The sequence below is a fragment of the Antechinus flavipes genome, chromosome 2 (assembly GCF_016432865.1).
Source record: "Antechinus flavipes isolate AdamAnt ecotype Samford, QLD, Australia chromosome 2, AdamAnt_v2, whole genome shotgun sequence".
NCBI classification, from domain to species: domain Eukaryota; kingdom Metazoa; phylum Chordata; class Mammalia; order Dasyuromorphia; family Dasyuridae; genus Antechinus; species Antechinus flavipes.
This window is the reverse complement of record NC_067399.1, coordinates 227404038-227426823: the sequence shown is the minus strand read 5'-3', so window position 1 is coordinate 227426823 and position 22786 is coordinate 227404038. Positions and strand designations below refer to the sequence as shown.

General features: G+C 36.9%; 1 protein-coding gene across 1 annotated transcript in view; it reads right to left on the bottom strand.

Annotated features, from left to right (window-relative positions):
• DNAJC27 (DnaJ heat shock protein family (Hsp40) member C27) overlaps window positions 1–16297 on the bottom strand; it is a 54789-nt gene extending 38492 nt beyond the window's left edge. The window contains exons 1-2 of the mRNA XM_051976357.1: window positions 15042–16297; window positions 270–352 (exon numbers count right to left, since the gene is read on the bottom strand). Of these exons, the coding sequence (XP_051832317.1) occupies window positions 270–352; window positions 15042–15128 (170 nt within the window). The 5' untranslated portion in view covers window positions 15129–16297. The remainder of the gene's footprint in view (window positions 1–269; window positions 353–15041) is intronic.
• Window positions 16298–22786: the final 6489 nt, after the last annotated feature.

The following is a 22786-nucleotide window of genomic DNA, read 5'->3' as shown; positions in this document are numbered from 1 at the left end:
CATAATAAAATAAAAATTCAGTTTCCCATACAATTCTCTTTCTATTTTTTAATATGTTGAGACATTTGCATTAAGAGAAATTAAATTTTTAAAAATGTTCCACCTATCAATTTAAACCATTCCTATATATTTGCCTTTATTCCTATTTTCTTCAATTATATATTATCATGGTTCTTGCTTTGAGAGTGAATTCTATACTATTAAGTATAAAGAAACAGGATTTCTGATTTTCTGTGTAACTTATAATCTAAAAGAAATAATATACTCACTTTGTGACTCCATAGTCAATTCCTATCGTTGCTAGGTATTTGGACACAAATCTCTTCTCACAATAGCGTTTTATAATACAGCTCTAAAAATAATAAAATACAAATATGTGATAAATATATATAGGTACATTTATAAAAATAAAAATTCATTGTTATGTTCTATTAAAGAAATTGATATTAAAAAGTAACAATAAAAATACTTGAAGCAATCAAGAAATAAAGTGCATATAAGAAGAATGTTAAGAATGTTAAAGAACAACTAAAAAGAACCTTTCTTGAATATTATGGAAGACTTTTTTTCCTAGAAAACTGGAATGTATAACAAAGAAGAAAAGGATAAATGTCTAGAAAACAAACATCCATAATGCAGTGGGATGATAAAGGGATATTTCATTTACATACAAATGATTCAAAGTTCCTGTAGCACTTAAAATTTTTTTAAATTTGTTACTCACTCTATTTCCCAAAGGATGAAGTTTATGAAATTAAACAAAGTAATATGAAAATCAATTTAAATTAATTTTAAAAAGAGAACAAAACCAATTCAAGGGGGCAGAGAAATAGATTTTTACCAGGCAACTGGGATAAGTTCCTTATAGCAGTTGAGCACTGAAATAACCATTAAGTTTCTTGACAACCAAGGCAGAAAGGGGAGCATAATGAACTACACAGTTCTTATTGTTTGATTTAAAAAATCATCAAGTTTGCCTAAAAGTGAAAACTTTTTCCTACCACTGAACTCTAAGAAAAATTTATCACATAGAAGATTTTGGCTGACAGAATGCAGAATGTCTTCAATTAGTTTTTAAAACAAAACACCTAAATATTATTTAAGTGGGCATATATTATGGTTGCTTTCTATAAAAGACCAATTAAAATATGAAATCTAAATTCAGTGAAAATACATCTTCAGGGAGTTGAGATTATATAGTCTTGACATATTGTTTCATAAGACAATTAGAAAATTTAGAATGGTTTCTGCCTTCACATCTTTACCATCACCAGAAAATTTTCTACCTCACTGATCTCTGAAATTTCCCTAAATTCAATCTCTATTTCTTGTCATCTTTCCCTCAGTCTTACTCTTGCTAAAATGTAACATTCATTATCAAAATCCAAACTTTCTAGCTTTCTCAGTCTATTATACCTGTTCTGGACCCACTTTCTTTCCTTTGTAGTCATGGCTCTGTAGTTCACCAGCTCATTATTAGTCTCTTTCAAAAAAAATAGGTGTCTCTCAAAAATATTGATTTATTATTAATCTATAGTTTCATGCTGCCCAGAACGAGTGGACTTCATAACCAAATGACCATCTGGGTCATCATCACCTTCGATCCTCCTCTCGTGTCCTGCTCTAAGATCACCCAAATCAACAGATACTTCCCTTGTCCTTTGGCTAATTCCATCCTGCACTCTTAATTGGAGCTATTTACAGTCCCCACCTACAAGGTGAAAACCATCTTCTCCCACCTTTTCTCAGATTCAGCTCAAATCTCTTTATCCCCAATTCTTATCCTTTGCTTTCTCTACATCCTACTATGTCTTCTGGAAGTATCATTCTATCATAAGCTAATTCCTTTTTGTCCTAGATTTTTTTCTTCTTACATTCTAGCTTTTGATACTCATAAAAACCTGTCAGTTTTCCCATATACAAAATGAAGGAAATAATGCTAGTACTACCTATCTCACAAGGTTGTTTTGGGGACAAAATATTTTACACATACACATGTAAATACTTTGTAACCTTAGAATTATAGAAACATAGGTTGTTGTTTTAAACATATTTATTCATTCAAAATAAATAAAAGCTATTTACTGTTAAAGGAGTTGAATTATTAATATTTTATTAAGCCCTTAAGTATGTTATTGTTTTTATGAAGTGAACACTCAAAAAAACTTTTACTGACAAAGCTAGTCCTGGGAGAGGAAAAAGATGCTAGCTTTATGACAAAAATAGGGAACAAAAGAGGCAAGGCACTATTTACTAACAGAGTAATTACATGTAACTTTATTGTTGGAATCCTTACTAACTGCTAACTAATTAGAGTTGATCTAATCTTACAAGAAGATGTTTTGGGCAGAACCTGAAACAAGGTACTAAGTAGAACTAAGTTCAATGAGTTCACACCTCCCTTGAAGCTCGTTGGGCCAGAGAGCACTATGGGAGAAAACCCATAATCCCTCTCTCTCATATCCCACAATTCCTCCCTCTTGGATAAAAGAAACAGACAGAAGCTCTCGGTCAGATTTCAGTAGAGTTACGCCAGAAGCCCTCTCTCCGAGGCAAGGCAGAATATTTTCCATTTGGCTGGCTGGTGGCAGAAGTGTTCTTGAGAGAGGAAGACGCTACAAGTCAAGATTTCACTGGAATGACATGAAGACTGGAGCTGGCTGGAGGCTGAAGAAAGTAGAGGCAGAGGCTGAAGGACCAGACCTTTGGATTTAAAGACATTTGGAGAGAGCTCTTGGAACCAAGCAGAGAGATAGGCCTCTAAGCTAACCGGGCTATATTGGAGAAAATAAAAGATCTGAACTTTCATCACCTGGCTGTATTTTGAGAAGAAAAAGTTCACAACATTTTGGCGCCCTGAACGTGGGACAAACAGACTCCTCAGTGGATTTCAGTGGAAAAGCTCCGATCCTGATTCAAGTGGAAAAGCCTCTGATCCTGATCCAGTGGAAAAGACTCTTCAACCCAGAAATTAGAGTGAGTACAACAAAGAAATTTTGTTAAAAGAGTTAAAGTAGAATTTCATCTAAGATGGGACAGATATTTAGAAAAGAGCCTGTTTCTGTTCAAGGAAAATGTTTAGAGAGCATTGTCAAAATTATGAAAAGCCAAGGTTTAATTATAAGTTTACAGCAAATCACTGAATTTTTACAAACTGTAAAGGACATATGTCCTTGTTTCTCTCTTGATAAGGAATTAGATCTAGATGAATGGAAATTGGTTGGAGAGGATCTTTGTCAATTCTATGATAAAAATGGGCCTAACTCAATAATTAATACATATAATGTAATACAATTGGCTATAAGAAGTTATTTAAGTGATAGAATGATGAAAAGGAAAGTACAGGAGGAAGAAATGCCAACTTTACTAGGTGAAAAGGAGGACGAATCAGATGAGAATGGAGTTAATTACAATTCTGAGTATGATACTTCACAGCAGGAGGAATTAGGTGATTCCACGTCTCATGACCCTCCCCCCACAATGAACCCTTCATGGGTGGAACAAGGGGGAGGGAGAGAGACAGAAACACAGTCAGCTTCTCCTATAAAAAATGAAGGAGAAGATATAAATGCATATCCTGTGATTGAAGAGCTCAACTCCTCAGGTCAGAAAGGGAGAAGATACACTCCTTTTAATTTGGAAAAAATTAAAGATTTGAAAAAGGGTTGCACTCTTTATGGGGCTACATCATCTTATGTGAAGATGTTACTGGATAATTTATCTTATGAAATCCTAACCCCGAATGACTGGAAATCCATAGTGAAAACTTGTCTAGAACCGGGACAAAATTTATTGTGGCTTTCGGAGTTTCATGAATTATGTAGGATTCAAGCCCAACGCAATAGGCAAACAGGAGCTGTTGTACAAATCACTTTTGACCAACTAGCTGGTGAAGGTCAGTATGCAGAGAGTTCAGAACAGATTTATTATCCCATAACAGTGTATGAGCAAATTTCTAAGGCTGCAATAAAAGCTTGGAATTCTCTCCCTGGACAGAAAGATGGAAATAATGCTTTCACAAAAATAGAGCAAGGTCCCAATGAACCTTTTGCAGATTTTGTGAGACGTTTACAAACAGTTGTAATAAGAACCATTGGAGACAATGCAGCAACAGAAATAATGACTAAACATTTGGCTAAGGAAAATGCCAATGAGATTTGCAAGAGAATTATATGGGGGCTAGACAAAAATGCTCCTTTAGAAGAAATCATTAGACGCTGTGCCACAGTAGGCACAAATGCTTATTATGCCAGACTATGATGAACATGGAAAGACAAGGTCCTTCTTGGCAGAGGAATTCTAGAGAAACTCGTCGATGTTTTCACTGCGGAAAAGTTGGACATTTGAGAGCTCATTGTAGATATGGAGATAGAGTGAGAAGACAGGGTGAGAGAAAACCCAAAACCCCATGTCCAAAATGTAACCAAGGCTTTCATTGGGCCTCTAAATGTATATTGACCCAGAAGAATGAGAGGCAGGGCCCAGCTCCAAAGTATCAATCAAAGGACAGGTGGGCATGATAGCAGCTGAGGTTACACCCAGAGAGACTTTAGAAATTCAGAACTTTGATGTCATCAACCAACAGAAAAGCAATCAGGATTACAGTTGGGAAGAATACAGGCCTTTTAAGACAACAAGACAATATCCAATGCAAACAGCTCCAATGTAATTACCAGATGATGAGGAGAAATCCCAAAAGTGGTAAATAGAAGAGAATTAGATAGGTTAACTGCTTGGGGAAGAGGATCTGCTTATATTTCCACAGGTGGAAGAAAGAATCAGATGGCTGACAATGAGACTGTCAAAAGGACTCTTAAAATCTTCAGAAATCATTGGGTTCCCTGAGATGAAAAATTGTTGATGAGACTTTTGCAGTACTTCAGAGCTTACAGGAATTATTAGATTCCTGGCACATGAACTAATGGACAATGGATTCCTTATGGACTATTTCTAGGACTTATGGACATTTGTAAATTTTCAGGTCGATTTATGTTGTTACATTACTACTAGCCTGTGTTATATTACTATGTGCTTATGTATTTTAAGCAATTGCAAGAATCATTGGATTTCTTGAGATGAAAGATTGTTGATGAGACTTTTGCAGTAGTTAAATTTTCATGTTGATTCATGTTATTTGTTATATTACCACTAGCCTGTGTTATATTGCTGTATGCTTTTGTAAATTATGTATAATGCCTCCCATATTGATGGATTTATGTATACCATGTATATCTGTTACAAAGTTCTGGCCCATATTGATGGATTTATGTGTACCCCTTCAGAAACCCCCTATGTTTTAAAACAAAAGAAAGGGGGAGATGTTGGAATCCTTACTAACTGCTAACTAATTAGAGTTGATCTAATCTTACAAGAAGATGTTTTGGGCAGAACCTGAAACAAGGTACTAAGTAGAACTAAGTTCAATGAGTTCACACCTCCCTTGAAGCTCGTTGGGCCAGAGAGCACTATGGGAGAAAACCCATAATCCCTCTCTCTCATATCCCACAATTCCTCCCTCTTGGATAAAAGAAACAGACAGAAGCTCTCGGTCAGATTTCAGTAGAGTTACGCCAGAAGCCCTCTCTCCGAGGCAAGGCAGAATATTTTCCATTTGGCTGGCTGGTGGCAGAAGTGTTCTTGAGAGAGGAAGACGCTACAAGTCAAGATTTCACTGGAATGACATGAAGACTGGAGCTGGCTGGAGGCTGAAGAAAGTAGAGGCAGAGGCTGAAGGACCAGACCTTTGGATTTAAAGACATTTGGAGAGAGCTCTTGGAACCAAGCAGAGAGATAGGCCTCTAAGCTAACCGGGCTATATTGGAGAAAATAAAAGATCTGAACTTTCATCACCTGGCTGTATTTTGAGAAGAAAAAGTTCACAACACTTTATATATAAACCACTGTCCCTTAAGAAACTTCTCTGGAATGAACCATTCTTCCCTCCTTCTCCTCCTAATCAGAAGTCCAAGAGCTTGGACACTTCTGTGGAACAAAACTGAAAAAAATTCTTAAGAATTAAAGTTCATGGGTGAACTGGGATGCAGCCAGGTAGCAGCACTTTGGGAGGAAACTGGATACTAACTGTAATCAATGAAATGATTCCAGAAATTGTTCTCTGACCCCCTTTCCTCCCTCCTTTTAAGATTTGAAGTTGATGGTTTGTCTCTTTATTTATTTTAGGGTGATTTTGGGTTTGGGGGAGATTCTATTTTAGTTTAAATGATTTGTACAATATCTTCTGAGGTGAAATTTGATATATTTTTTCCTGATGAATTAGAAGTATTTGACTATATTATCTAGATTTGATTTGTTGACTTTTTTTTTTTTTTGCTAAAGACTATTCTTTAAGATTTTACTTCTGATGAAACCAAATGGCAGTAACTAATTTGTTTACTTCACATTTGTATTTTATATTTTCCAGGGGGAAAATATTGCAAATTGTAAATAGTTAATATAACTATCATATTATGACCTGTGATGTTGGCAATATCAAACAAGGTTGAAAAGAGAAAAAAATAAAGTTTATTTATTGTTCAAAAAGGAGGTGGGGCAGCTAAGTGACGCAGTGGATAGAGCACCAGTCCTGAATTTAGGAGGATCGGAGTTCAAATATGGTCTCAGACCCTTAAGACTTGCTAGCTATGTGATCCTGGGCAAGTCATTTAACCTCAATTGCCTCAGTAAAAAGAAAAAGAAAAAAAGAAAAAAAAAGAAAAAAAGAATTAAAGTTCATGATACTCCCAATTGTTCTATTACAGACAGGAAAATACTGGCAATGGTTTAGGCTACCAAAGCCATAGACTTTGATGAACTATGTTTTTATTTCTCTTTATCCTTATATTTATCTTAGTATAATGACTTCCAAAAGAGTGCTACAATCAGAAAAGATAACAATTAGCAATGACTGTAGCTTTACCTAAGACACAAAAAAGCTTTATTTTTCACCACATTGATCTGGCTAAGTGCTAATATTCACATACAATGCCTAAGTTTTACATGATATGGAAGGTGAGGAAGGATGGTGACTCTAAAGTCAATGTTTCTACTATGTTACAAGCAACTATGTACAACATAATATACTTCTAGTTTTTCTCTCTTTTCAAACTAAGAAGTAAACCAAAACTGCATTTGGAGTCCTTACATTCCTTTTTTGTTTTTTCTTTTCCTCAGTTAAACGTTCTTCAAATCTTTTTCCTGTTCCTATCATCTAATGTCTCCTTTCTACTTAATGATGCTATGCTATCAAAAAAGGAAAGACTATTCATACTGATTGTCCCAAGCTTATGTGTATTCTCAAAGAAACACATAATGCTGGATCTAGAAGGGAACTTAAATGCCATCTTTTCCTGCTACAAAATTAGTGACCAGAAGTTACAGTCAAGATAGTGGAGTAAGACAAAGCAATACAGCTCAAATTCCCCAACAACTCCAACAACACTCTAAGAACACCAGACCAAGCAGTAATTGTAAAATTAAAAAAAAAAAAAACCCTAAAATAAGTCATCTTTCCAGATCAAGATTACAAATTCAAGTTAGTAAATTGCAAATTCAACTTTGGGAAGGTGACCACAGCAAGACCTGCATAACATTGGTCACTAGGATCATGGACTCAGTACCCAGAATTCTGAACTAAGCCAATAGCATGGAGATGCCTTCATCCAATCCCACAACTCCCACTTCTAGTTTAGTGCCTAAAAGATGAACTTAGCTCCTAGAAGTGATTGTGGGCCCTCTCCAGGACAGCATCACAAGGTTCTCCTAGAAGGGCCAAGTTCACAGACTCAGCCTCTAGACTTCCCAACTAAGCCAGCAATGCCAGAATGCTCAGAACAGACTGCTGGAAGAAGAAAATTTTTTTAAAAAAGAAAGCGCTCTTATGAGATCAAGGACACAAACTTGAGAGAATAACTTCAACATATCTACTAGCAAAGGCTCAAAGAAAAAGACAACTTGGGCATAAATTCAATCAGACTTCCTACAAGAAATGAAACAACAATTTTATTTGTTTTTTAAAGAAGCTAAAAATGATTTTATAAATGAAATTAGAGCACTAGAGTAAATGATTGGAAAAGAAATGAGAGATAATAAAAAAAGAACTGGATAGGAATTAACAGCTTGGCACAAGAAATATAAAGCCTTATCCAAGCAAAAAGAAGAAAGGAAGGGAATCAGAAGTAATCTGATGCAATGACCAAATCATTCCAGAGGACTCATGATGAAACATGCTACCCATATAATGATACAGAGGTTATAAGACTTACAAATAAGAACTGACACACAAAAATTTTTGAGCATAACCAATGGAGGAATTTGTTTTAGTTGCTTACATATGATTACAAAAAGAATTCTGTTTTTCTTTCAGAGTGAGGGAGAAGATGGAAGAGAAGAAAAAAGTAGATTTTCACTGATTGAAACAAATCTAAAATTTTTTTAATCTCAAAAGAAATATGCCAGATCTCTTGGAACCACAGGACAAAGTAAAACTAAAAATAATCCATATCCTAAATAAACCTCAAAAATAAAACTCCCGGAAAAAGTCACAAGCAAAATCCAAAACTTTCAGGTGAGAGGAAAAATCCTGCAAACATCCAGAATATGCTAAGGAATAATTATCAGGATACCACAGGATCCTCATTTTAAAGGAGTGGAAACCATAGATTAGGTTGTCTAAAAGATAAAAGATATAGACTTACAACCAAGAACAACTTATCCTGCAAAACTGAATATAATCCAACAGAGAAAAATGGATTTTTAATAAAATATTCATTCCAATCATTCGTGATGGAAAGACTGAATTTGATGATATAAACTATGAACTACAAATTAAAGAGAATTAAGGTGTAAAGAGAAATGTAAAAAAGACAAAGCAATAATAATAATAATTAGGCAATCAGAAAAGACTTTAAAAGAATAAAGTGGTTGAATTATAATGGAGGGGGTGATATAAGAATGCACTAAGAACAGTGATATCATCAAGAATCACAGTCAAATAAGATAGTGGGCCTAAAAGTGGTTTTTGTTATAATCTGATGATTTTAAGTGAGGAAAGGGAAGGGAGGGGAAGACAGAAAAGAAGGGGGATGGAGGGATAACATAAACTCTCATAACTAGGAAGAGCAACAAATAGAAGTTTAAACAACTTACGGGGTATGGGAGAGGGAGACATCACTTGAATCTAATTTTGAATTGACGCAGAGCCTAGTAAGCAAAACAAAGATAATTTTATACTATAATGGGATAAAAATGAATAATTTTAAAGAACTCCAATCAATGTAATGATCAGTCACAATTACAGAGGATTGATAATTTAGAATGCTACCTATTTCTTGATAGGGAGGTGATGGACTAGACATACAGAGTAAGACATGCATTTTTGGAGGAGATCAATGTGAAAAACATGATTTTCCTATTATGCTTATTTGTTGCAGAGGCATGAAGTGGACAGAGAAAGGCAAATGTTAATTGAAAAAATGTAACTTAAAAAGTATAATAATGACCAAGATTTGCCTCAAAGAAAAGCTATGGGAAAACATCTCCCCTTCTTCTGTGCAGAGGTGGAGAACATACATGTAGAACACTACAGATAATCATAGATTTTTCAATAGGTTGGTTAATTCTATTTAACTTTTTTCTTTTCTTTTTTTCCTTCTTTATTATAAGAGAAGATCTTCAAGGAGACTGTTATGGTAAAGAAAGGAGGTCATATAAAAACAAAAGAAAATAAATTATTTGGTCCAAGACCATCAATTAACTGAGGCCCAGAGAGGCAAAGTGATTTGCTCTTAGTCATGCAGCTAGTTTCGAACAAAAACTGGGAACAAGATCAAGGTTTCTTTTTAAACAAACAAACAAACAAACATTTGAGACTGACCTGTAGGAATGTAGTTTTAACTAGTTCAGGATAGTTGTAACAAGCAAAAGACAAAGTCAAAAGGGGTCATCTGTGTCCAATAATCTTCTACTTACCAAATCCAATGACTGTTTCTCAGTCCTCATTCTTAACTTCTCTGTAACATTTTGACCAATCTCTGCCACCAGGTATTCTTTCCTTTATGGGTTTTTATGACCCAGTTCTCTCTTGGTTTCCTTACTGCTCATCTTGAATGCTCTTTTTCAGTGTCTTATTAGATCACCTGCCTCAGCTCTGGATATAGCCCAAGGATCTAGCTGGGACTGCAAAAATTATCAATGCCAATCTTTTTTTTTTTAAAAAGTAGGATAAAAATGATTATCTAGAAATGAAACCTCCAAAAAAGTGATGAAAAGGCAAAAAAAGCACTTTAATACCCTCAAGTCATGATGCCTGAATGAACTGCATTTCAGCACTGAAACAATCTGTAGACTTAATTGTTGAATCAACGTCTGATTGTTGGAAAAACTGCAGAGAAGGCTGCAGGATGAAAAAGAGGCTAATGTCCTAATTTTCAAAAAGGAGAAGGTGAATTATTTAAATTACAGTCTGCCCATCTTGATGCACAACGCTGCAAAAATTTTGAATTATTGAAGGTCTGTAAGAACTTGAAAAGAGAGCTGGTGATTATTTTAAATTTAATGTATTCATCAAGAACAAGTCATTACAGATTAAATTCATTTTTTTTTGACAGGATTATCCCTATTTGGATGAGGAAAATACTATGATATAGTACACCTAATTTCAGGGAGCAATTTGTCAATCTACTATTAAAAGAATCTTATGGACAAAATGAAAAGAAAGAGATGTGGCATTGATACAGTACAGTTAGATTACTGTTAAAATTCAAAATTCTGTTACCAAGGATCCAAGGAGTTGTAACAGATTAATGTCAAACTGGAAGTGGGTCTCTAGTGAGGTATATAATAGAGCTCTTTTTGTCAATTTCCTTCAATGGCTGGAATGAAAGTAAATATGGAATATTCACAAAATCTACAGATGGCATAAAGCTATGCTACACTTGATTTGCTTGCAATGGAGCTTGCAATCCACTCAAACTCTCAATTCCTTTATACAGGGATTATATATAATCTTCAAAGGCTTGAATACTCTGTGGAGGATGTTAGAGTCAAACACTGCTTCAGGTACAGATTGACCTCTACATGACCTCTGAGATCCCTTTCAATTGTAAAATGTTATGATTTCATGTTTTTATGGTTAAAATGTAATGAGGGAAAATAAGTCCTGAAGGGTGGTGGGAATAAATTAAAAAGGAATCAAGGGGTTCATTCAGACATATGAAGAATTGATGGTCAAGGGAGAAGAAGGAAGAGCAGCCTGAGTGAAGTGGGGAGAAAGGACATTCGGAAGATAGTGAGCCTTGAGAGCCTAAGGGAAGGGAAAGAGGACCCCAAGAGGAAAGGGGAGTAAGAAGGGAGAGGTACTAGAGTCATCTACTTCAAAATTTTGTTAGGACATGCCTGGTTTCTTTTACCATTCTCTTCCCACTTTTTCTTCCCTCTCGTATACCACTCCTCCCCTCTCTATTCCAAACTGTTAGTCATGTCCCCAGTGAGCCTAGCCTAATTCTGTCTGAAGTGTCAAAGAAAGAGGTGGGGGAAGAGGATAGCCAGCCAAAGTAAAGTGACTAAGGTGAAATTCGCCTGAGGGAAATTTCACAAGGATGGACAAAAATAAAATGTGTACATTAAACTGAAGATTTAGACAAGGGCAACTCTGTGTGCAGCCTGATGGAAATTATGCACCACCCAAGTTTCCCCCTGTTTCATCAAGAGGCTTTTCCTATACCAAGCAAGTTTCTTAAGGAAATAAACCGGGAAAAGGATAATTCCATCAATGATGGACAAGAAAAATTTCTAAGACATAACAGCAAATCAATCAACAAGCACTTATTAAGTGCCTACTATCAGCAGGCACATAACTAGATGTTATGGATACAAATACAAAAATGAAATCCTGTCTACCTTCAAAATTGTTATGTTCTACTGGAGAGGTACATGTTAAGAGAAAAAGCCAAAATAAGTCAAGAAGCATTTATTAAGTGCCGACTATATACCAGGCACTGTCTTAAACTCTAGAGATACCAAAAAATAAGATGTAGGGGGGAGACACACAACAGTTCCTGCTCTCGTGGAATTCATAATTCGATAGAGGAGATAATACACAAACTTATATGTAGGAATGGGATAAATATGAGATAATCAAGAAAGAAAAAGCACTAATATTAAGGGGGACCAGAGAGACTTTTTATTAAAGGTAAAAATTTAGCTGGGACTTGAAGGAATCCAGAGAAGCCAGGAGACTGATGAAGAGATAGTTAATTCCAGGGATGGGAAACAGAGAAAATGAAACAAGTTGGGAGATGAATTGTCCTGTTTGAGTAACAGCAAGGAGGCCAGTGTTACTGAGTCACAGAGAATATGGAAGAATGGAAGATAGAAGAGAAGAGAGAATTCATCTTTCCCTCAAACTTATCCCTCTTATGAGCTCCCCAGTTATCCTCTCAATAACCAAGGTTAAAAATCTCAGTGTCGTATTCAACTCACACTCTCATTTACCTCATACATCCAATCAGTGAACAAATTTTGTCAACTTTTTAAATTACTCAACATTTCATGTCTATGCCTTCCTTTCCACTTATTCAACCACTACTTTAGCTCAAGTTCTCATTAACTCTAGGTTGGACTATTGCATAATAACTCAAGTCTTTCCCAACTCCAATCTGTCCTCCATAAAGCCACCAAAGTAACTTTCTTAAAGTTCAGGTCTGACTACTATCACTCCACCCAACTTCCAGTGGCCCCATATTACCTTTAAAAACAAATATAAGTTTCTGTGTTTGGCACTCACAGCTCTTCCCAACCTGGCCATTTCCTATTTTTCACAAACCTTCCTGAGAAGGTATCAACTCTTTCATTCAGCCAGAGTGATCTATTGGTGTCCTCACAGTGGACATGCCATTTCTGGGCCTTTGCATTGGCTGTTTCCTATTCCTGTAACTTACTTCTTCACTTCTACTTCATATACCCCTAGTTTCTTTCAAGATTCAACTCATCCAATTCTGCAAGAGGCTTTTCCTGGCCATCCTAGCTTCCCCTCTGTTTTGTATATACTTTATATTATGCAGCTAACCAGATATATCTGTTTTCTTCCCCATTAAAATACAAGCTCTTCAAGAATGAGGACTATTTAGTTTTGGTCTTTATAGAATCTCTGTAGAATAAACAACAACAATAACAATAACAATAAGCATTTATATAATGCCTGAAGGTTTACAAACCTTCTTAACAATCTTGGGAGTTAGTGAATGTCTGAGGTTGGATTTGAACTTAGGTCTTCCTGACTCCACTCAGAATTCTGTGCCACCAGCTACCTCAAAGATAATTAGGATAATTATAGGATAATAGGATAATTTTAATAGGATAATTTAGAATAATTTTTTTTAAGTTTCACAAATCCATGGCTTTATTTTTTATGTTTTTATTTAAAACGAAAGAAAAATTAAAAAAAAATTTTAAGACAAAAAAAGGAAAAAAAAAAAAAAAAAAGCATTGTCATGTCCCCAGCAGAACACCAGGGATTTAAAATATATAACAACAAATTTCCATTTCAAGAAAGCATATATAACAATAGAAGCCAGAGATAACATTTGTTATGTATCTCACAGGATTCTCATAGGATCAAATGAAAGAGCAACAAAGAATTATGCAGAGTTTAAAGCATAATGACTTTTATATTAATAAAAAGGTCACTGAACTCAAGTCAGTTGGCTTGGGTTTAAATCCTGACTATGAAATTAATCCCTATTTAAAAATCCTTAGTTTAATAATAATAATAATAATATATAATTATAAATTACATATTATATAAAATAATCCCTAAGACAGGATTAACTATTAGGTATGACACCAACTGACTGGAAATGTGGGGAGGCTGAGTTAGAAGAATGTACATTCTCATTATGAGAATTGTTTTAAGATAGAAAGGATGTCCCTCCTCATATAAAGAACTCTTCTCACTTATTTTAAAGCAGAGAACATCAAGGATGATTCCCTACATTAGGAAGGAGGGTCCTAAGGTCACAAAAATAGAGCTGGAAAAGACAGGTCATCCTTTTCAAGCTCCTGAAATCCAGAGAAGTAAAGTAATTTGTCCAGAGTCAATTAATGAGAAAAGTGGCATAAACCCAGGTTTCCTGCCTCCAGATTTTAGGGATGCTTCTTTTTTACTTCCACTGCTCGGTCTCCCTGGTTTCTTTCAAGATTCAGTTCAAATGCCATCTTTTTGCAAGAGGCCAATTGTCCTCCATCTAATTATGCAAATACCTCATAAGTGCCTAGTTATTTACATATTATCTTCTTCGTAAGATCATATACTCCTTGAGGACCAGGGCTGTCTTAACACTGAATCCACAGGAGCAGGCACACAGTAAGCACTTAATAAATGCTTGCTGGCCGAACCACACAGCTTCCAAACGGACCTGGCTGAATGACTTCTAAGGTCCCTCCCAAATTTCAGATTCTAACAATAACTAGCATTTGTAATATGCTTTAAGATTTGAAAAGCTATGTGATCTCATAGTTTTATGCCTGGAAGTTGGGACCACTTGTTGGATGACGTCTTTAGAAGACGTCAGAACCATCGCTTCCTTCTCAGATATCCTAAGATTCCATCCTAAGCTAGGGCAGTTATTTTGTCTTTTATAGGGACTGTATTTGAGGGGCTGGCCAGCTTAGGGCAGGCAGTTGAAAGAGCTCGGGCTCTGGAGTCAAGGAACTAGGTTCCCTATTTGATCCTGTCATCTTCTACCTGTGTGACCTTGGTCAAATAACATTAACTTCTCGGGGATAAAGTTTCTTTTCTATAAACAGAGGGAAGCTAAACTCGAAGATCTACTCCTAAAGTTCCTAAAAAAAAGGTCCTCTTCCGCCTTCCCAAGCTTGCCCCCGGCGGGGCAAAACGATGGATAGGCCTAAAACCTTTGAGTGGCCGCCGCAGTAGCCAATGGGAGACGGCTCTTCCGCCTAGCCCCGCCCCTCACAGTACTCCTCCCTTCTCTGCCCCGCCCAGCCCCGCCCCGCCCCGCCCCCTCCTGGCTCGCGGTACTCACTTTTCCCACTTCTGCGTTGCCCATGGAGATGACTTTGATGCGCAGGGACCTGCCTGGCTCTTTCCGCTTCGGCATACCGGCCTCCATTTGCCTTATGGCCGCGGGGCTAACGAACAGGTCGCAGTCGTTTTTTCGCTAAGCTCGCCAGTCTCTCAGGCCTTCGCCGCCCAATCGGGGAGCCGCCGCAGAAGCCGTCGCCGTCACCGTTGCTACCTCAGCAACACGACCCGCCATAGCGGGCCAGGCTGCCAAGCGGCAGGCGCGCCTTGAGCCTTAGGCTCGCGACGAGTCTCGCGAGGACAAAAGAGGGGTCGTGACGTCACTTCCTCTCCCCCTACCAGTAGTCGTTCTGAATCCTTGTGGGCCGCGAATGTTATTCCATTCGGGTTCTTTTACGCATTGATTCGCGAGAGCTTTATTTTTTCTTTCTCCAGCTTCCTGTGGAGGCTCAATTATTTGCAGGCCACCTTTGTTAGAAACCCCCTGGTTAGAAAGATTGCGATCCCTGCCCCCTTTTCCCCCCCAGTGTAGGCCACTTTCCTGTGTATGCTGAAGGGCCTCGGAGTAGTGGGATGTGCCCCAGTGGCTCAGCTGTTTGGGCCTGTTTCCTCAGCAAGACTGGAGACTTAGACTATGCAGTGTCTTTAATCCCTTCTCCCTGCGTTAACACCCCTTTTCACCTCACTTTAAGTCATCTTTATTAAAATATAAACTCCTTGAGAATGGGGACTGTCCGGTCTTGCTTTCGTATTGCCTGGGCTTGGCACTTGGGAAATCTCTTTAATAAATGTTTTGCCTTTCGAATGGAGTAAAATAGGTTTTGTTATGGCTGTGTAGGGCCTCAAGATGCTTATAGCAAGGTAATAAAATGTGTTCACCCCAAGTTGGGAATTTTTCTTGATAAAGATACTGGAAGGGGCAGCTAGGTGGCGCAGTGGATCGAGCACCAGCCCTGAAGTCAGGAGGACCTGAGTTCAAATGTGTTTTCTCACACTTAACACTTCCTGGCTGTGTGACCCTGGGCAAGTTACTTAACCCCAATTGCCTCAGCAAAAAAAAAAAAAAAAAAAGATAAATAAACTGAAATGGTTTGCCATTTCACCACTACTCCAGCTTCCATTTGGCAATTTAAGGTATTTAGTAACCCTTCTACTACTCCAAAGCCGATAATCCATGTCTCACTGGACTGGACAGCCCCGTATTTCTTACGCAGTGTAAAAAATAGAAAAAAAAAAAAAAAAAAGAGGAAGCCACAAGAAACTATGAAATTGAGAGAGTAAAAATGTGCATAGAGGCAGTTACCAAAAGAAGTAGGATCAGGAGTCAGGTTGTGTTGGCTTATTGGAAAAGGAGGATGTGGGAACTGATGCTATGTTTTCCAACCCCTTCTGATACATCTCTGTTGCCCCTATTATCTCCAAAGTGTGAATTCTGTTGTCTTTTTTCATTCTTTTGACTCCCTCATGAGAACCCTGTGCTTTTTAACCTGGATGTGAAGAACGTCTACTTAACTTTTATTTGTATGTTCGCTTTGTCTTCATGGATTCTACACATCTGCTGGTCTGGGTGTATTTACTGGCCATACCCTTGTGAGACAGCATTTACAGGGAATGGCATTGCTGGAGAAGAAAGATCAAAAACTGAACTGTTTAGCTAGTTTGCTGTCAGGGAGCTGGGAACTAAAAGCTTTAAAAAACAAATAAACAAGGGGCAGCTAGATGGCACAGTAGACAGAGCACCAGCCCCGAAGTCAGGAAGACTTGAGTTCAAATCTGACCTAAGACACTTCACATTTCCTAGCTGTGTGACCCTGGGCAAGTCACTTAACCCCAATTGCCTCAGGAAAAAGCCCCCCCTCAAAAAACAAAACAAAAAACAATAAAAAAAGATACAACCTTCTGTTGTATGGGGCACCGACAGAGCTTCGATATTTAGAAATCTATCTTAGCAATTACTCAATAGGAGATTAGAGAGGGGGAGGTCAACCAGGGGTGCCTAATCACCACTTTACTTTTCTATTGTGGGCATTGCAATAAACTGTTGGCTTTTTTTGAGTAAAAAAAAAAATGACCTTCTGAAGCTAATTAGAATAAATAAAATATAAAATATTTTAAATACATATAAAATAATAAAAACCTAAATGATCTCAGTGATATGATTAGCCCTAATTATAGTCCTTAGAACTTTTGCTTATCAGAAGGCATTCATAGAATGTTAGAACTATAGCTGTCTTAGCATTTAGTCCAAACTTCTTATTTTACAGATAAGAAAATGGTTCAAGAGAAGTGGAATGCCAAGTTAATGGCAAAGCTAATATAAAGTTTGGATCTTCTTGTTAATTATACTAACATACATTTCAGTTAGCTTTGATAAATAAAAGCTTTTTGATCTAGTTGCAAGCATAATTTGACCAAAAAAAAGTCATAATGTAGTACTTTTAAAAAGAAATATGGGGGCTGCTAGATGGAACAGTGGATAGAGCACCAGCCCTGGAGTCAGGAGAACCTGGGTTCAAAGTCACTTAACCCTAGTTGTTTTGCCAAAAAAAAAAAAAAGAAAAGAAAATATATTTTAAAAAAGAAAATATATTTCTTTCAGAATTGAAAAGTGCATGTATGAATTAAGAATTACTTCCTAGGTCTGTGATTTCATTGGTGTGGGACACTTCTGGAATGGAAGTCCTTAATAACATTAAAATATCATTTTTGATGTAGAACCTTGAGAATGACCTTGATAGCAGAGAGTTGAGCTTCCCAGATCACATAGTAAATTTCAGAAGCAAATTTGTGGTTTAGAACAAGATACTGAAAAGTGCCAATGATTAAGCCTTGTGAAGCATTAAATCACCTTTCCTTCCTTGAATTATACAAAGAATTATAAAAACTCATCAGGTTTGCTAAAGGGCCTTTGATAGAACAATTAAGAGTTTCCCACTAAGTAAAATGAAGAAGCAGTAACTTCTCTTTCTACCACTAGATGACTCTCTCCTACAAAACATGGGGAAATATGACTTGGTATAACGTTAGGAAATCTGTGGGAACAGTTACAAAAAGATTTTGTTTATTGATAGAGTAATTAGCATCATGTTTCCCATATCCTGGACACTCTTCTGACTCATCTTGTCATGAAAAATCCCTTCATCATCAGGAGGACCAACTCCATCATAGGCATTCCTGAATACTCTTGTTTATCTGTGTATTTGTAGTTCTATCCATCTATCCCAAGAATATAAATTTCCTGAGGACAGGGATTATTTCAGTTCTGTCTTTTTTTAATCTCTAGAACCTAGCAAAGTGCAGGTATATAAAAGGTCCTTACTAAATGCTATTGAATTGAATTGTTGAATTCAATTCCCCACTTCTCTAGCATTTTATTACAGGAATTAATATTAGAGACTCGGAGAGTATAACTAATATTTTATTGAGAGCACTCCCCTCCTCTCACACATATGAAAGCCATCCAAAAGCCCAATTATGCCTCATTTCCCCCTCATCTTTATACTGGGAAGTAGGGAGTAGAAATATAGGCATTAAGAAAATGGGGTAGCTAGGTGGCACAATGGATAGAGAACCAATCCTGAAATCAGGAGGACCTGAGTTCAAATGTGATCTCAGACACTTAACACTTCCTAGTTGGGTGACCTTGGGTAAGTCACTTAACCCCAATTGCCTCAGCAAAATAAAAAGAACAGAAAAAAAATTAATGGAACACAGAGTAGTATATAATAGGGAGTAGAAATATAGGCATATTTCTCTTGTTTTAAGAAAATAATGGAACACAGAGTAATATATGTTGTTTCAGCTCCTCAAACTTTATTTTCTCCATGACTACATGTTCAATTGATGCCCTTATTAATTTACTAATAGAGTTGTAAGTGCAAAAAGGTAGGTCATTTGGCCAGCATCAGATGCCTAAGAGTAAGGCACGTAGTACGAGAACTATATTGAAGAGGCCTCAGGTGACGTAACTCTTCAAGGAAAATAATGCTCCAGCCTAGGATTTATAGAATGGTCAATTGTCCTTATAAAGACTTTGTTATCTCAACAGACACTACAACTTTTTCCTATTTTCTCTACCCAAGATTTTTAGATGGCAATCTCTCCAACATTTTGATACTGTATTGCCTTAAAATCATCAGGCTCTATATATTTTATGATTAACTGTGGTTATGTTAATGTATTTTGATTGCTCTTCCAGAATATTCTGTACCAACAGATCAAGAAACAAACCAAATCTTAATTTTTTTCATTAGAACAGAATTACAAAACAAATTTAAAAAGCAAAAGCCAGAAGTAGAATTGATTTATGATTTTCTCATTATTTTATATTATACTTAAACTGGACTCTTTGCTATTCCCTGTTTGTGACATCCCATCTCTTGCCTTCATGATTTTGTACAAATAGTCTCCCATACCTTAAATTCTTTCCTTACTCCATTTTTCTTAGAACCCCTGCCTCCTTCCAAAAGTGAGCTCAAGATTCACCTCTTAGAAAAACTTTACTGATCCCCCCAGTATTAGTCTATGTATTCCCTACTCTCTATCACATAATCACAAAATTTGAGATTTGGAAGGGTTTTCAGTGACCCAACATATCTATCAAGTGGTCCTCCAGTCTCTAATTGAAGACTTTCAAAGAGGAAATACATAGACTTTGTGAAATGTAGTCCATGTCCTCTTCTAGACAGCTCTAATTGTTAAGGAAGTTTTCCCCTTGACATTAAGCCTAAATTAATTTCTTTGAAACTTCCACCCATTACCTTTGGTTTTGTCCCTCTGAGAAGAGGGAGCAAAAGAACAAATCTAATCCTTCCTTCAAATATTTGAAGACAATTATCATATTCATCCCCAAACTGTTCTTCCCAGGCTAAAAATGCCCAATTTCAATTTATTTCATCTTGGTAGACCACCTCCGAATGCTTTTAAGTTTATCAGTTCTCTCAGACAATGGTACCCCAAACTAAATCTAGATAAATTCTTATGAGGACAAAGTGCAGAGGGAAATTCCAGAAACTGGGCTACTTTTAATGTAATACAAAATTATATTACCTTTTTTCCTGCCATATCACACTGTTGATTCATATTGAGTTTGCAATCTATTGACATTGCCAGATCTTTTTCAGAACAACTGCTATCCATGCCCTCCCCCATTTTAGATTTGTGAAATCGGTTTTTTATACCTAAGTGAATACTTACACCTTGTTCCCCAACATATACTTTTTAATCCAGTGACACTGGAATACTGGCCATCCACAAACAAGACACTCAATATCTTAGTTTCAGGCATTTTTTTCTGGCTATCCACCTAGCCAAGAACACTTTCCCTCCTAGCTCTGACTATTGGCCTCTAATTTCCTTACCTCCAGGAAGCAAATTCCAATGCTTTTCCTCTCAAATATTTTCTAATTATCCTGCATATAGCTTGCTTTATATATATTTGTTTGCATATGTCCCCCATGAGATTGTAAGCTCCTTGGGATCAGGAACTGTCATTTGCCTTTTTTGTATCCCTAAAGCTCAGTATATATTAAGCATTAAAAAATATTTAATGATTGGGGGCAGGTAGGTGATGCAGTGGATAGCACACTAGCCCTGAAATCAGAATGACCTGAGTTCAAATCTGATTTCAGACACTTAACACTTCCTAGCTGTGTGACCTTGGGCAAATCACTTAACCCCAATTGAAAAAGAAAATTTGGTGATTGATTCTTTTGAATTTCATCTTATTTAATTTGCTCCACTGTCTTATAGCCTGTCAATATCTTTTTGTATCTAATTCTGTCATACAATGTGTTACTTCTCAGTGTTTTATTACCTGCACATTTGACAGGTGTGCCATATATCTTTATTCAAGTCATTGATAAAAATGTTACATCATACAAGATCAAGCACCAAACCTGGGTCCTCCACTGGAGACAACCTGCCACATGTACATTAAACCACCAGCAAATGTCCTTTGAGCCTAGCCATCTAATCAGTTCTAAATCCATATGATAGTATTGCACAATCCATATTTTCCATCTTATTAGAGAAATATTATGAGATACTTTATGAAAAGCTTTGCTGAAATCCAGACAAATCACTATGTATTTAGTTTGTACATAGTCTGTTTTTACTAATAGATAAACATGATATTTCCCCCTTTTAAGTTACCCAAAGGAGTGTTTCATTTTTATCTTTAATTCCCACCACTATCACAGTGCCTGGCAGACACAGAAGCATCAGTGAATTGTCCTGAATCTTTTTTGGCTCCCGTGAAACAAAGGAATAAAGTCTTCCAGCTCCTGGGCTGGAGAGAAAAGAGCCACTGGGACAACACGGGTATGATGTGTGCAACTCCTTTCACTTCTCCCTTTCTGAGGAGCTTACTGCATCTCCCTGCTGCCTTTGTTACTCCATCCCCAAAGCAATGATTCTTCTTTGCCTCTGAAATGACTGTAGCCATTATCTACTCTATTGTTTCTTTTTCCTTAGAGAGAATGTTCATGTTATTTTTTGAGACTCTCCAGCCAACATGCCTGGGGATAATCAACATATTTCTAGCTCTTTTGTTAGCTTCATGGTCCTGCCAGGCCTCGTACAAAATGATTTCTAAAAAGTTGTGTAGACTCTCTTTTGCCCCACTAATTAGCTTCCCCACTTCTTCCTATCTAAACGTGCCCATCACATTCTCTACAGGAAGTCCCTCGTGTCTCGCTGGTAGGTTAAGACAAGTTAAATCCTCTCAACTCCCATAATGTCCCTTGCACTTTGGCATCAATAAGCCACAAGGAGGCCACTTAGTAATGCTGAATGGAGTCAGGAACCTTGGCCCTGCATTCCTGCCACTAAGACAAAGTCCCAATTCCCTTTATAAGACTTTTGTGCTCTTTTTTGGTTGCTCAGTACATCACATTTTTGTGCTTTCTTCCTGGTTCTCTGCTATGATCGAGATATCTGAATCCAGGGAGGTGAGGCATTAATTATTTTATTAGGTTAACATAGGTATAATCTCTTAATTTGCTATGGATGAATCCTAGACATTAATTGGTTTGTTAGGACTTTTAATATTCTATGACAAAAGTCAAAAACAAAACTTATCAGCCCAATATTCATCCATGCCTAGGGTCAGGAAGGTTTAGTTTAGTCTGATTTTTTTTTTTAATTTTTCAGATTTCCTGATGCTATTGCTGTGATAGTTCCTGGTATCCATGGAAACCGCACAGAAAATGTGGGAATGAAGAGCAAGGAAGAAGAAAGCAGACAGCAGCCTAAGGAAAGAGCATCTGTGATTTGTACAGGATGCCTCCCCCTCTCGGTACCTTTAACCAGTTCCTTGCTGCCTCATCCACTCACCTGCTTTCTACCTGCCACAAATAACAATGATTCTTTATCTTCTCCCTCACCCATGTTCAAGTTACCTTAACTCAGCAGTTGGAAGTTTGGCATAGATTCAAAAACAAAAAGACTCCCTATGAATCTGGGATAGTCCACATTCATGTACCTAGAAGTCACTTCTTTATTGAACAGGAAAAATGAATGTCACAAAATCCATGCTTAAAGTTTATTCACTTTACTCATTGGAGCATCTTCTAGACTCTCCCTCAGAGCATAATTATTGTTACTTTAGATATAATTTTAACAATCTGGTGATGTGAGAGTGAGTATATCAGACACAAAGATAATATATGTGCATATATATGCCCATATATGAATATATGAGTACATATGTGTATATATATAGGACGTGTGTGTATGTGTGTATAC